At 42.4% G+C, this 16476-nt stretch overlaps 1 protein-coding gene across 4 annotated transcripts in view; it reads left to right on the top strand.

The window, feature by feature from the left end:
* Positions 1-15961, top strand: part of STON2 (stonin 2) — a 147941-nt gene extending 131980 nt beyond the window's left edge. For all 4 annotated transcript variants that reach the window (XM_034642805.1, XM_034642804.1, XM_011223760.3 and 1 more), the window contains 3 exons: positions 1506-3344; positions 9310-9512; positions 11206-15961. In XM_034642805.1, coding sequence (XP_034498696.1) covers positions 1506-3344; positions 9310-9512; positions 11206-11289 — 2126 coding nt within the window. In that variant the 3' untranslated portion in view covers positions 11290-15961. The remainder of the gene's footprint in view (positions 1-1505; positions 3345-9309; positions 9513-11205) is intronic.
* Positions 15962-16476: the final 515 nt, after the last annotated feature.

Here is a 16476-nt window from a genome sequence, read left to right as displayed (position 1 = left end):
GGATATGACTTTCATGAAGGTTTAGTGAGGTGGTCAGAAAACTCAACTACTTGACTCAACCACTGAGCATCCATTTCCTTTGATGCCAGATTACTGGCAGTAGAAACAGTGGATGGAATGGTGGCAGAGATCCCCATACGCATTACTCCAGGGACAGAGAAAATAGAACTGCCCTAATGCAAAGTCTCTTTACTCACTTATTCAATCAACAAACTTTTTACCGAGTATCTACTAAATGCCAGACACGGGTTTGTTTTCTGTGTCATTCCTTCGTCACAATCCGCTCCTTGCTAAAGGCTTCAATATCCCCCTCCCTTTCCACAATCCCAGTAGACACACAGGGTCTTGATGCTACCTGGAAACTTTGGATCTTTCCCACATGGAAACTCAAGCCCTATATCCCCCTCCCTTGAAGGCCCTGCTAAGGTGGAGTGTTATTTATAATAACCCCCTTTTTTCCCCATAAAATAAATAAGCCCCCAAGGTGGAAAAGTATTTTAGAGAAAAAAATAGATTATATTATGAGTGCTTTCTCATGTTACTGCATACTTGTAAATGTTTTAATGGCTGGGTATTATTCTATTGTATACCTTAGTTTCTTAACATTTACCCAAAACTTGGTTCACAAGTTTGATTTATTTCCTTAGGGCAAAATTACAAAGTTATTGTTTATGCACATTTGTAAAACCCTTAATACAAATTGCCAAACCACTTATAGAGAGTTTATAGCAACTTACAGTCCCATTAAAGGCCTATTTACTGTTCATATCATGGTACCCTTACCCTCATTGAAGACTAAAAACTTTAAAAGTCTTCACTGATTGTTTCTGATTTACATTTTTTTTTAAATTACTAGTGAGATTGGACATTTTTTCACATGCTTATTAGACATTTTTAGTTTCTCTCTCCTGAGCTATCTGTATATGTCCTTTGTCTATATTTCCCTTGGAGTTTTTATAGTCTTCTTATTCATTTGTATGAACTTACTTCATCTTAAGGGTGTTAATATTTTGTCTTTAATATTTATGGATCACATTTGGGCAAGAATCCCTCCAATTACATTATTTGCAATCACTTAGAACAGATAATTTGTTTTGTTCAATGAGATGAGATCAGCTTTATATCATTATATGTAGGAGATGGTTTTCAATGTCTAAGAATTAATACATACTTTAGAGCATAGTAAGGACATCTATTCTAGAAACTTCTATCAAAGGGAGAATGTATAAGAGTTGAACTACAAGAAACCTTGATCCTATCGGTGCTTCTGTATTGATAGACCCATTTGTATTCTTACTGCATTTGATGTGTGGCCCCTGTGCTGTGCTTATTACAAAATTATGAGATCTGTGGCCAGACTAGGACTTGACACAGGTAATGAGCTGCTTTGGAATTTACTGGATTCCAGATAAAATTCTAGTCATCCTTCATTCCCATACCTCAGTTTCCCATACTTCAAAGAGGCCCTGAATAGCAGTCCTCATATGTTCTCCTTCTTCTTTTAGACAGTTCTTCCTCAGTCCAGGAAGATGAAGAGGTAGAGATGGAGGCCATCAGCTGGCAGGCCAGTAGTCCAGCCATGAATGGACATCCTGCCACTCCAGTGGCCTCTGCTCGTTTCCCCAGCTGGGTGACTTTTGATGACAATGAGGTCAGCTGTCCTTTGCCACCAGTCACCTCTCCCCTGAAGCCAAACCCACCACCTGTTGCATCTGTGATTCCAGATGTGCCTCATCACTCAGCTGGGTCATTTAAGAAGAGGGAACGTCCCAAGAGCACTTTAATGAACTTTTCCAAAGTTCAGAAGCTGGACATTTCATCCTTAAACCAGCCGCCTTCCATAACCGAGGCTCCACCTTGGAGGGCAACCAATCCTTTCCTGAATGAGACTCTGCAGGATGTCCAACCCTCCCCTATCAACCCTTTCATTGCTTTCTTTGAGGAGCAGGAGAGGCGCTCCCAAAACAATTCCATTTCCAGTGCCACAAGCAAGAGCCAAAGAGATTCTCTCATTGTCATCTACCAGGATGCCATCAGTTTTGATGACTCAAGCAAAAACCAGTCCCACTCTGATGCTGTCGAAAAACTCAAACAACTCCAGATCGATGATCCGGATCGTTTAGGCAGTGCGACACTTCCAGATGATGACCCGGCAGCCTGGGTTGAACTAGATGACCACCCACCTGGTTCGGCACTGTCCCAGCCCAGGGATGGGTGGCCGATGATGCTAAGGATCCCTGAGAAGAAAAACATCATGTCATCTAGGCACTGGGGACCCATCTACATCAAACTGACGGACAGTGGTTACCTGCAGCTGTATTATGAGCAGGGTCTGGAGAAACCATTCCGTGAGTTCAAGCTGGAGATCTGCCATGAAATTTCGGAACCTCGGCTCCAAAACTATGATGAGAACGGCAGGATCCACAGCCTGCGAATAGACCGTGTCACGTACAAGGAGAAGAAGAAATACCAGCCCAAACCTGCAGTGGCCCACACAGCAGAGAGGGAACAGGTGATGAAGCTGGGCACCACCAATTACGATGACTTCCTGAGTTTTGTCCGTGCCGTTCAGGACCGGCTCATGAATCTGCCAGTGTTGTCGATGGATTTGAGCACAGTTGGCCTGAACTACCTGGAAGAGGAGATTACCGTGGATGTCAAGGACGAATTCTCCGGCGTCGTGAGCAAAGGAGACAACCAGATTCTCCAGCACCATGTCTTGACGCGGATCCACATTCTGAGTTTCCTCTCCGGGCTGGCAGAGTGCCGCCTGGGCCTCAACGATGTCCTCGTCAAAGGGAACGAAATCGTTTCCCGGCAAGACATCATGCCCACCACCACCACAAAGTGGATCAAGCTCCATCAGTGCCGTTTTCATGGGTGTGTGGATGAGGACGTATTCAACAACTCACGGGTTATCCTGTTCAACCCTTTGGATGCCTGCCGGTTTGAGCTCATGCGGTTCAGGACGGTGTTTGCGGAGAAGACCTTGCCTTTCACACTCAGGACGGCAGCGAGCATCAATGGGGCTGAGGTGGAGGTGCAGAGCTGGCTTCGGATGTCAGCCGGCTTCTCCTCTAACCGAGACCCTCTCACTCAGGTTCCCTGCGAGAATGTGATGGTTCGTTACCCTGTGCCCAGCGAGTGGGTGAAAAACTTCCGCAGGGAAAGTGTCCTGGGGGAAAAGTCTTTAAAAGCCAAAGTGAACCGGGGGGCGAGTTTTGGCTCAACTAGTATGTCTGGCTCTGAGCCTGTCATGAGAGTAACTCTGGGAACCGCCAAGTATGAACATGCCTTCAACTCCATTGTGTGGAGGATAAACCGACTGCCTGACAAAAACTCAGGTAGGTAGAGGTTTCTCTTCTGTGAAAACCGCCACGTGGTCACATGAGAACTGGGGTCAGAGTTCGGCATTCTGCTCCCCTGTGAAGGGCTGAGGTTTGTTGTGTGACAGAAATATGGTAATGGAAAAGTGGGACCAGAGAAGCAAAAGTACTTGAGCAAAAAGTAACAAACATGAATGACCCAGTTCTCCCCGTTTTCTCACTCCCTTATTATCCTACTTCTAGAAAGCTCTGCATTATTCTTCTTAGCTGAGTTGCTAAGCAGATTTGCAGGGCAATTTATGAATTTGTATTCTTATTCTGACTCATTTAAGTATTATCCCTGGTGCCGGAAGCTGTCTATTTCCAGATCCTAGAAAGCCTCTGGGTTCTGAAGAGGTATCTTTCTCACTGTGCCTTGAGTATAGGTAAAGGGGTCAGTTTATGGCCAGTCATATGTATAGTACAGGTGAAGAGTCAGACTAATGATTCCAGTCCTCTTGTGCGAGACCTGTCAGTCATAACATCTCCAATTCAGAGTTGGGATTTGAGGATGAGGAAGAGGAGAAATGGCCTCTGATCAGACTGGAGGTCCAGCCAGGACCAGAAGGTCCAAAAGGGCTAACTTCTGTCAGACACAAAGTAAAGGAAGGTACATTTGATTTAAACAAAGAAAGCAGGCTTACCAGCCCTGGCTGGCTTGCTCAAAGCTATCATGGGAGCTTTTGTGCTTGGGTGAGCACAGAACGTGATGACTTTCCTCGGGGGTCCAAGTGAATTTAATGAAATGACAAAACTAGGGAGGAATCCAACCAGCTCTAATAGCCTTATTTCTTAGAGTAAGTCTGAGTGACCTCAATGACAGGCAGTAAGCCCGTGATCCTATGATCCTTTAAACCACTTCTCTTCTTGTTTATTGTAAACTTTGCCCATTCATTAACAAAAGTTAGATGCCCTAGCCAAGCAAAAAGGGGAGGGTTTGGAAGAACTCTTGATGGAGATGTCCTTCTCTAATGCAGCTATTCCCCTTCCGTTCTCACTATTAAACCCTGACAGTATGTTTAGAGTTTTCATTTCCTGTTCTGCGTGTGGAGTGGCTGTGTCATCATACCCAAAATGGGACGTGATGTGACTGCAAGAGGCAGTACAATCTGGTCACCTCGCCAAGGCGTCCAGGCAGTGCACACACAACGGGGCATTCTGTGTCAGACACTGGGTGTAGCGGTGCAAAATGAAGAGACAATCAGACCTCTGTGTTTGAGGCTGGATTTGCCAAACACCCCCACCCCCATCCCCGTTTCTAAACTGATGGGATTTTAAAAAACAAAGTCTTCCTCTCTCTGCTTGCTTATTCATTTCTCCTGAAATTGCATTGTGTTCTCCTGGTAATGGTGCTGTGATTTCTACCTCAGCCATGGGACCTATCTGAATTGATGGAGGAGAGGAAAAGCCCTGAACTCTCCTTTGGCACAGAAGCCCTTGAGAAGAGAAGTGAGGTGTAAGGGGGCGGGGAGCTACCTTTGAACCTGCTGGAGACTTGACATCCAAAAAGACAAGGCCTCAGGTTTACATTTATCGGAATGTTTGGCCCTTCAGTTTCTTTATTTTTTTTTTAAAGATTTTTTTTTTTTAATTTATTCGACAGAGATAGAGACAGCCAGCGAGAGAGGGAACACAAGCAGGGGAGTGGGAGAGGAAGAAGCAGGCTCATAGCAGAGGAGCCTGATGTGGGGCTCGATCCCGTAACGCCGGGATCACGCCCTGAGCCGAAGGCAGACGCCCAACCGCTATGCCATCCAGGCGCCCCGGCCCTTCAGTTTCTTAAGCATGGATTCAGTTCACTTCATTATGGAATTACTGAGTCTTCAAGCTGAAAGGGGCCTTGGGGATAACTCAGTCAAACCTCTTCATTCTATAGATGAGAAAATTAAGGCCCAGGAGTGACAGGACTTACCTGAAGTCACAAAGCCACATCCAGGGGTCTTTTCTCAATACCCCAGCTGCCTCTTAGTAGAGGATACCAGATAGACAGAAACATGAAAGACTTTCCTCTAAGAGAAGAGAGGTTTGTAGTTTTCTCAGTGTGTACACATCTATCTCATTTGTTTCGAAGTTCTTTCTCTCAAATATTTGTAAGTACTGTGTGAGGGGGTTTTGGCTATAAGCAGCAAAGACAAAAAAAGAAAAAGGAAAAGAAAAGAAAAAAGGAAGGAAGAAAAGAAGAGAGAGAGAGAGAAAGAAGAAGAAAAAGAGAAAGAAATAAGAAAAAGAAAGATTGATTGTTGGAGGGTAGCTCGGAGAACTGAAGGAAGGCTTGGAAAGGTTGAGCAAGCAGGCTTAGAAAGGATAGCTCTTGAAAGCAGAACTGTGAGATGTCTCCTCAGGCTGCAGCCATTAGGATAAATCCTCATGAGCCATTTTCTGTTCTTGCCACTTGGCTCAGGAGTCAAGGGGAGGATAGCGCATTTTGACTGACATGACATGCAGTGCTGGGGAAGATTATTTCCCAAAGCAAGAGAGGAAAAAAGATTGTTACCAAAAGAAATGGGGGAATGGGTGCAGGATAAGGGAAAATATACGTCTTTGGCAAACACTTGCCTTAATGCTTCCCCAGCAGGTCAGTGTTCGGCGGGCTCAAGGCCAAGGAAATGCAGTTTATGTATTGCAAATGTATTTCCTGATTACTGGAACCTTTATCTGTGAAAGATTTTTGAAATACAGGACAGCATAATGATATTTGGGAATATTTCTCACGTAAGCTACCCCACCATGACTGTGCTTGCTTTCATGGTTACATATTTTTGTTTTATTTTTTAAAAGATTTTATTTATTTATTTGTCAGAGAGAGAGAGAGAGAGAGAGCGCACAAGCAGGGAGAGCCCAGGTGGAGGAGGCAGAGCAGGCAGGGGGAGAAGCAGACCTCCCCACTGAGAGGGAGTCTGATCCGGGACTCGATCCCAGGACCCCAGGATCATGACCTGAGCTGAAGGCAGACGCTTAACTAACTGAGCCACCCAGGAGTCCTGGTTATACGTTTTTAGTAACAACCACCCCCCCACACACACACACACCCAAAAAGGGCTTCTTATACTACTCCTGGCCAATCCTATATTTCTGGGGAGGTTCAGGAAATCGGCAAGACCCTTTTCTGGAAACTCAAGATGTACAGGAACTGAATTGCAGTCAGATGGCAGGCTGTTGGCATTGCCGGTGCTCCCTGTGAGCAGCTCCTGCTCTCCCCATCCGGTGTGCCCTCTGTTAGTTGTCATCCCTTTTCTGAGTTCATCTTGGGCTTCAGATAGCCTTGGGAAGGTGCTTTTTACGGGTTTTCATAATTCTCACACCTGCATTTACAGTAAAGGAGACCAGAAGCTCTGCATGCTTACTCCTGCTTGCAGTGGCCCTGTACCTCCAGCCCCCAGCAGGCAGGACAGTCAGACCGTAGGCAGCATGGGACCGCCGGTCAGCACCCCCAACTTGCTGCAACCACAGCGGGCTCATCCCAGTCCTGCTGCAGAACGATTAACAAGCTGCTGTTGGAGTCCAATGTGGTTTAAACTGGCAGGTCCAGCCCTGCCGTGTGCATGTACAGCCACCTCTGCCTTCCCACCGGGCTCTTCAAGGACCCCTTTCACCCTGATCCCAGGAGCTTTTCTTAATCCTAGAAGGTACCCGAACAAGTCCTACTGCTTTCCCAGATCATCCGCCAGGAAACCAAACATTCTGTCCTGTACAGGTAGCTTTCTTTGCTTGGAACTCCAGTTCTCTAATATTAGACCAAGAGAAAACAATTTCAATATAGTTCGCCTTTTATGGAAAATAGAAATCTGAATTTTAATGTTAAATTTTCTCAACTTCATCAAGGAAGATGACAAAGTGCGTGGGCTCACTTAGTTCATTACCATAAATTAAACTATACCAGCTCTCAGAATTGCACTTTCCTACCTGTCCACCAGCCCTGCACAGGCATTAGTTGATGCCGGGAATCATGAAAGAATGCTGCTTTCATAGAGCTGTCTGTGAATAAACTTTGGAGGGGTGAGCGGAGAGGTGAGCTTTGTGGAAAGTAATGATTTCTCATTATTCCAACAATGTGCAAATAAGGATAATTAGGTAAAACTGTTGTTCGGGTTGCCATCAAATTAAAGAAACTCCTTGATGTAATTCGTAGTGATCTAAATCGACAGTGATACGCGGAGAGGAGTTTAGTACAGAATTCAGAGTCAGATCTGAGTTTTATTCCTAGCACTGCAGTGTGGTGACTGTGCGACCTCAGGCAATTTACTTAAACCTCTCAAAGAAATCTTATTTTCCTCATTTACAGAAGAGGGTTATTAATACCTAGCTCGTTAAGAAAGAAATTAGATAATGCTTTTAAGTGTTTAGGACAGTCTCTGGCCTGTAATAAATATAACAGATAGCTATGTAATTGCAACTGTAATTTTTTAAAAAATCACATGGATTCATTTTTAGATAATGTAATTTTTCCTATTATAGGTATCCAACTTAAAATTTCTTTCCTAGAAACCAGTGCAAATTGCTCATTTTCCCAGAGTATTACTCTTCGGAAGTAACCACTGAAATACATTATTTGTGAAGTAAAGCAAAACAAATACTTCACTCTGTAATGTTTTCCTTGGAGAGCGGGTGTGTATGTCCTCACTCTCTGAGATTAAAAGTCCTGCCCAGACTAATAAAGAAAACTGGAATTGTTTATTTGGGGAAACTCAGATAACTAAGGGCAGTTGCTATTACATAAGGAAGTCAAAGCCATGTCACGGTGTTTATCCATGGCAAGTTGCTGTACAGGGGGTTCCTAGAGCTCACTTCTCCACTCATGTCACCCTGCAAACCTGGTCTTGAGGTTGGGGATCCTATGGGAAGCTGTGACTCAGACAGAGTGGTTAAAACACCTTGGAGTTAGAGCGCTTGGGTTCCATCCTCTGTCTGCCACTTTCCAGCTTTGACCTTGGCTAGTTTACTTCCCTCCCAAAGCCTTTGTGGCCTCATCTGTAGAATGTAATGACTATGACCTTAAGGGATTGTTACGAAGATGCAGGGAAAGGGTGAGTGGGCAGCATTCGAGAGAGTACAGAGTGCTCAGCAAACCATGCTTTCAGACGTTATAGCCATGGAGCTGATCTTTCTCTTCACTCAGATATCTAATAACAATCCTCAACTGGAAATCCTTAAGTTTTCCATCCAAGTACAGTAGAACTAGCCATAGATGTATAGAATTAAAGAACAGGAAGGGACTATGCCTGGCATTGTCCAGCCGCCCCTTTACTACCCATGCCCCATGTCCCCGCTTTCCAAATCGGGATCTGAGGCGAGGAGAGAACAAAGGACTTGGGTGGAGGATCTCTGCCACTTAGCAGGAGAGCCAGGAGTCACACACAGTGTCCTGTTAGTCTATGTCCTACCCAGTGCACCACACACACCCTTCATGCATCAATGCCGTTTATAAGGGCTGCATCATTTACATATGCCATCTACCCACACGAACGTGCCACAGCATTTTTGTAAAAATACAAGATGCTATTGAGAAAATTCACCTTTCAAAGGGAACCGTTCTTTTGCCCCATGTGGCTGTCATCGATGTTTTATTAGGTGCTAAGTGCTGCTCCCTTTTATTCCTTTCTGCCAATCTACAGATCTATGCCTCTGTTTCTGGTATTTGTGCTGTGTTCCCATATCACCCTGACCTCAGCGGGCAGAATGACCCGTTTTTCAGGCCATGGGTTTTATTGCTAGGATACAAGGCTCCTGTAATCAGATAGTTATATCAAAGGGTCTGAGGCACAGGCAGTATGATTTCTGTTGAAGTACATCTTCTGCTCAGCATTGGACCCTCCCTCTGAAGGACGGTCCGGTGCGCAGCTTGCAGGCAGTCTTCAGGCCTTCTTTGTTATTGAGGTGGCTCTTTGGGCCTCTCCTTCCACGTCTCTCCAAAGAACCTAATGTCTAGATTCTTTTCCTTTCATAGCTTCTGGTCACCCACACTGTTTCTTCTGCCACCTTGAACTTGGCTCTGACCGGGAAGTGCCTTCCAGATTTGCCAACCATGTGAATGTGGAGTTCAGCATGCCCACGACTTCTGCCTCCAAAGCCGCTGTAAGATCCATCTCTGTGGAAGACAAGACTGACGTCAGGAAGTGGGTCAATTATTCCGCACACTACAGCTACAAGGTAGCGTCGGGAGGCATCTAGCTCATGTGTCCAAGACCATTTGTTTGCCCCCCGCCCGCCATCGCGCCAGCCATGTACGAAGTGTTGTCTTACTGCCTTAGAGAGAGGTACACCACACGTGACCGTGGATGAGTCTGCTCCGATTTGAATGACTAATCTCTCTAGTAAGCAAGAGAAAGGTGGGAAAAAAATAAAAAGGCAGACGAAAGAGGAGAGTGTAATGTCTTTCAGTCATGAATAACCTCCAAAGAGTCATGGGGTAAAGGGATTATTATTATTATACAATAATATTATACAATATCCTATATTAATTGTACGTTATATATAATATATATATAATATGAATATGATGAATGAGTACCCATATGAATATGACGAATGAGTATATTATATTATATTATATTATATTATATTATATTATATTCTCATTCATAATATACGTTGCAGAAGTTGTGAACTTGGAAGTGGAGGGGAGTTCAAGAAAGTGCTAACCCAAAGCAGGTATTTCAGCTTCAGAGTTGATGAAGTAGACGTGAGTAAAGTCCGGACACCTATGACCTGGTCACGGGGCTATAACGGGACAAAATTCAAAAGCCAAGCAAGCTTCTGTAATAGTAACAAGATCAGGGCTGTGGAAGGAGAAAACAAAATTGGAGTGTTCTGGCATAGTAATTCTATCTTAAGGTGTTAGAAATTCAAAGACAGAAAGTGGGGGTTATTGAAGGACTATTTTGCAAAGTGGTTTAATATTTTTATTCATAATAATTACCCTTAGATTTTTGTCGTTATTTATTGTTCTTTAAATGTTTCCTTAGTTGTGTTATCTAAAATCTTAAGCTACCGAAAAGAACAAATACTCCATCTTGTGGCCAGGAAAAAAAATAGCACTTTCATCAAGCCTGACCCTAGTCAACTGTTTGCTTCATCATAAGTATCCAAAGTGGTAAAGAGAGGAGCAGCTTTAATTGTGAAACTCTCTGCTTGACGTATTTCTTTTCTGAATTGTCGAAGGCTTCAGTGCGTGTCTCTTTCGAGGCGAGATGGATTTATTAACCCCTTTATAGTTACAGCTGCAGTATTACATAAGTAGAACTGTAAACACTACAGCACTTACCAGTTCGGAGACTTTGTAGAGCGATGACGTAATAGAGACCTAGAAAAATGAAGTAATAGAGACCTAGAAAAATGACGTAATAGAGAGTATAAACAGCTGGTTGGAAAGGAATTCATTCATTTGATAAACCTTTGTGCTTGCCTGCTGCATGCCTGCATTATGGGGATACAGTAGTAAACTAGGGTCTGCCCCCCGTCCCGTGGAGCCTGTGGAATGCTGGAGCCGGGTACGTGTACCAGGGGCAGTGGAAAAATGCATAGGAGGAGCACCGAACTCCCTAATGACTTGAGAACTGCTTCACAGAAGAGGTGACCTCTGAGCAGCTGTGCAAGGCAAAGAATAAAAATTTCCCACGTGGACTGTGAGGAAGAGGGAATTCTAGACCTAGCAAAGAGCGTGTGCAGAGGGAATCATGATGTACTCAGGGCCAGTAGCTCCAGCGTGGCTAAAGCCCAAAACAGGGACAAAATTACGGGGAATCTCAGAGAACCTGGTGAGGTATTCTCTTTGGGATCATTTCTTATTGGGATATTTTTCTCCTCTTTTTAATGTTTTTTTTTTAACTTCTACTCTTGGCAGGTGGAAATTGAGCAAAAAAAGAGTTTGAAGCCGGACTTTGAAGGAGATGAAATGGAAAATCCCAAGGAGTGTGGGGTCCAGTGAGGAACCCCTATTGCAGGGGGGCCTGACCGAAGCATCATAATGGGATGTCTTCCTGAGCAGCTGGAGTTCAAGGCAGTACCCACCATGGCTACTCCCTGCTGGGAACAGTATCCTGGACCTTCCTGTTTGTAGTTACCGATAATCTAACAGGACACCTTGAGGTGATTGCTTTGGAGAGACTCTGATATGCCTGAAACACCCAGTTCCCTGACTTTCGGAGCTTATTGTCTAATTAAGCCTCCTTCTCTTTGCTCTGTTTATCTCTTAGCACTTGAGTGTGGTTTGTTGTGACTACTGGAGTCAGGAAGAGAACCTTCCACATCAGTGTCGGCAGGATTTCCTTCTGGTGTTCACCTGTCACTTCCATGATTTTCTAGAAAGCACAGTCTTGAGAATCCCCCTCTGTCACACCCTCTAGAAAAGGTTCAGAAGAGGCACAAAACACATTTCCTCTTTGGGTCTATAGGCTTTTTGTATGTGTCTCCCTTCTTTCAATGTTAACGCTATGCAACAGAAATTTTCAAGACATTTCCCTCCTGGTTTTGGATTGTTTTGATGGAAACACTTTTTCCATCTCTCTAGTCCCAGGGTTCACCACCCTGAGTCACAATAGACAATAGAAAAGAGGCACAATAGGATACTTTTTAATTCTGTGATTAGCCCCACATTCTGCAGAGGGTGGCTCTGGAAGGGAAAGCAAAATTGAGCTTATTTTTCTTCATTCCGGGGGAAAAGGGACATTAATTTTAAGATTACATTCAATTCAGGAGACATTTTCGATCTCAGTGAATTCCCAAATTCACAGTGAAAAATATAGGTCATTTCCGATTCCTGAAACAAATGGATATATATACATATATATATATTTTTTACCTCAGGCATTTGTCAGGAGCATTGGAAACTTTTTATACCTCAAGCCTCTAGACAGTTGCATGTCTCTTTAACTCAGACTTTACAGGAAATGTAAGTGGAAAGATCATTTTAAAAACTATTTTAAAACTAAGCTTATATGAACTTTTCCCCAAAATTCAGAGTTTGATAATCACAGTGTTGTAACAGATCTTCAAGGCAGAAGTCTCTAGGATAGAGATGGGGGAAAGCCATATTTTTCTAATGTTGGGAACATTAAGTCCCGATTCCAAGAGTCTGGGACACTCAGTCTTCCTTCCCCTCGTGTGTTCCCGTTTACATTCTGTACCTCCACTTCTTACTCACATCTTGGTGGTTTTTTTTTTTTTAGCTTACACAGACCTATATTGGCCATCCCAAGGGGAACAGTTTGCAGGCAGGTTCTATCTGCCTGTTTCTCCCATGAAGAATAGAGTAAGGGGACAAAAATCATGCTTGTCCGATTTGTCAGATGACACAGAGAAATAAACGATATATCCAGTCTTGACTGGCAGATTTAGGATTAATTTATTCAGTGAATATTCATTGAATTAGAACTATGTATTGACACTAGAATATAGACATCATTACCATTTTTTTGAACTACCTGAACATAAGACTGAAACTAAAAGGATGAAATTCAGTAGGCATTCAGGAGAAACTATATTCTAGTTGCTTAAATGCATCCCTCGAAATACAGAGTGGTATTACCTAGGTGTGTGTTGATGGGAAGGGTGTTGAAAAGTCCTGGTTTCATAGCAGTTCACGTGGAAATAGGAGTTCAGCGTTGAATCAGGAATGTATCATGACTGTTCACAAAGTCAGTGCATTCAGCCCGTGGTAGCAGAAGCCCAGGGAGCCCTGCATGCCACATTGGTCAGTTCACATCTGGATGGAGGGCTGAGTTCAATTCTGGGTACCACATTTTAAGAGAGACATTAATAAATTGTGTCCAGAGGCAGGTGACCAGGGTTGTGAAGGGTCTGATGACATAAGGAACAGGGGAATAGAAATAGAAGAGAATAAAGTAATATAGCTGCCTTGAAATTTCTGTTGAGTCATAAAAAAGGAGAGGAATTTCGACTTACCCTGTGTAACTTCAGAGGGCAAAAATGGGAACAAAGGAACTTTATAGATGACAGATGTTTGCTCCAACATAAGAAAGAATTTTCTAATAAGAGTGGTTCTAAAGAGGAATAGACTTGAGCAGTAAAATTTCCTGTAATGGCAAATGCCCAAACAAAGGTTAAAATAACCATCCATCCCAGATGCTATGAAAGGGACATTGGCTTGGGGATAGATGGCTACCGAGATCCCTTCTGCATATAGGTTCATCTCAGTAGTAATAGGACTTCCTAACTCTAGTTGTTTTTTCTTTGATAAGTGGTTTTGTATGCTCTTTGAAATACAGTGGGATTCCCTGGAGGTCTTTGTCAAGTGAGGCATAGCCCTTCCCCTGCTGTACAAGAGGCATATGAGACTCCTCATAGGAACATCAAGATGGGCTGAAGAACTGGCAAAGGTGAAGGTCATTCTGGCACCTTCCTTACCCAAGGTCAGTGCCCGTGCACGCTCTCCAGATCCTCTCCCTCACCTGCCAGCATCACTTATTGAACCTTTACCCCCTACCTTAGTTAATTCTCATTGCCTTTGTGCTTTTGCCTGTTTTTTTTTTTTTTTTTTTAAACCAAGGGTTAGGAAAATCCCTTCCATGCTATCTACATTCAGCAAGCAAATTATTATTAATTTTAAAAAACCCATCACCTTGATTTCATCAAATTTGCTTTCCCACTACTATTTTTGGGAAACTAATTATGGGTAGCATTTAGGGGTTTGGGGAATATAATCCTATATATTTTTAGACCTAGTGTTTTGTTAATAGGCCACGTAGAAAACACAGGCAAATTACTTTTTGGTGTGCGAATCCTAAGTTTGCCTCTCTGGACCTGGATTGTGTGTGTGTGGTCACAAAAAATCCTTGTCTGTGTTATCAATAATGTGAAAATATTAAAAATAAGTTCATTTTACCAATACATAGTATTACTATTAGAACATAAATTAGATGTCACATGATATTAAGAGCTATGCTTTCTTTTGAGTCTGGTGGCTTGCTTTGTGACTTTATTGTGAAAGAGGATAAGAAATGTACTCGTTACAATAGGTCAAACAAGAAGTTAAGATATTTTGTGGGGAGGGGGCATTAAACCCCCTTTGCCACTCTTGTAAACATAATACTAGTTATTTCTTATCAGAATTTTGCATTTCACTTATATTAAATATTATCTGGACAACTTTTTTTCTATTTGGTTCTTTCCCTGCTCTCAGCATTCCTGCATTATTGGCAGGACTCAGAACTCTTGAGAACTTTTTTTATGTAATATATTTCTATGTGAAATGGGAGTAATTTCTATTCACATCCAGTGGGTGAGAGCAAAAGTTTGTTTCCCTAGAAATTAATGCCCCCAAGAAATATGATCCATGATGGCAAAGAATGTATCTTATTCTTTGTTTTCAGGACCTAGGACAAAGCTTGGGAGTATAATAGGTTTCAGCCACTTTAAATCCTTGCTGATAGGACAAACATATATTAATGAAATAAAAGGAAATTATTAGGGGGGCCTGGCTGGTCAGTTGGTAGAGCATGCAACTCTTGATCTTGAAGTCGTGAGTTTGAGCCCCACGTTGGGTGTAGAGCTTACTTTAAAAAAAAAAAAAGAAAGAAAGAAAGAAATGATGAGGTATTCAATAAGTTTGCTGAACGAACACTGACCCTGAAACTCTAAGATACTTAACCCTTACTTGTCAGCAGATACTTCTATTAAAGCAAGCAAGCATGCTCTATTTCCTGGAAGACTTAAATTTTTTTGTATTCCTGCTTCCCCTGTCAACTAATGATAACTGTCAGCACTTACCTTGCAGCTGTGAATTTAAAGTACAGTTTACCTTACTCATATTGAAAACCATTTTTGTGCCCAAAATACAATAGCACATATGCTATCCATAGTGAAGATTATTGACTCAATGTTGTTCCTGTAAGCCAGACAGATTTTGCCCGTTTGAATAGACAGCAGGAGAAGAAGGCACGGCCAGTCTTGGTGTGTGAGGTCCTTGTTTTCCCCAACGTTAACCACTGACCAATGTTACTGGGTACTTCCTTTGTCACCCTAGGAAGATGGAGGTCTGAGAGGATGAAACTCATGAAATGAAATCATGATTTCACAGCTGCTTTTAGTCTCATTATAAGGTTAAGTGGTAGGAAAGCACAGGATGATCTGAATTTTTTTCTTAAAAGCCTTGGGAATATTAAATTAATTTGAGTAGGAAGCACTGCCACCTAGCCTACTTTTAGAATTCTCCCACTTGGGGCTGGTAACTTTAACTCTTCTGCAAACGGTGATCATAGTTAATTCTAGCATTTCGAGAGTTTAGGTCATGTTAGGAATGCAATTTAACAGAAAATTTGAACAAAACTGACCCAAAAGATTATATCCACAAAAAAAATCACCTAGTATAAGCAAATCATCTTTAACACCTTCTACCAAGTCCCATCCAAACCATGACCACTCTTTATATAAAATTAGTCATGGCATTCTCACCAAGTTTTAAAGGTGTTTTCTAAACATTACCAATGTTGAAGTGCCAACTCCCTACAAATCACCATTTCTTCATCATTTCCTAATTGTGCTATTTATGAATGAAACTTGCTTTGGATGTTGTGACTTGTATTTATCTATTTAAGGAATTAAAAGTGAACAAGATGTAGAAAATAAATGTATCAGTAATATTTTCCCATGTGTTAACTAAAAGAAGGACTATGGAATTTTCACATTTCTTCTAGTGTGCCTTCGCAAATCCGCTCGTGAGTCTAGTCTTTTGTTTTTGTTTTAAAAATTGGGAAAACAAAACAAAACAAAGCACATGTCTCTCTGAACTTGCAATTCCAGGTCTGTAAAGACAGAAATTATCCATAGTAATGTGTTTGGTGCCTGCACAGAGGCAAATAATAACTGTATACAATGAAAAGCTATAAAAGAACAGACTTAAAAATTAGAATTTCAGTATGAAAAGACAGAGTGTAGAGAGGTGACAAATACAGCACTGGCCACCAAACCTCAAAATACTTGAACTAGAGGGCATCCCTTAAAAGTAAGGAGCTCTGGGAAAAATAAAAGATTATGTACCAGGGAGAAACAGAACGATTTCAGTTCAACAAATGTTTATCAAGTGTCAAAAGTTCTGTGCTATCAGCCAGCTTCCCTAAAGGGAGGTAAGGTCAAAGCCAAGGACACTGAGAATTGT

This window comes from Ailuropoda melanoleuca, chromosome 14 (assembly GCF_002007445.2).
Source record: "Ailuropoda melanoleuca isolate Jingjing chromosome 14, ASM200744v2, whole genome shotgun sequence".
Classification (NCBI taxonomy): domain Eukaryota; kingdom Metazoa; phylum Chordata; class Mammalia; order Carnivora; family Ursidae; genus Ailuropoda; species Ailuropoda melanoleuca.
The sequence above is the reverse complement of the archived record's forward strand: the minus strand, read 5'-3'. Positions and strand labels throughout refer to the sequence as shown.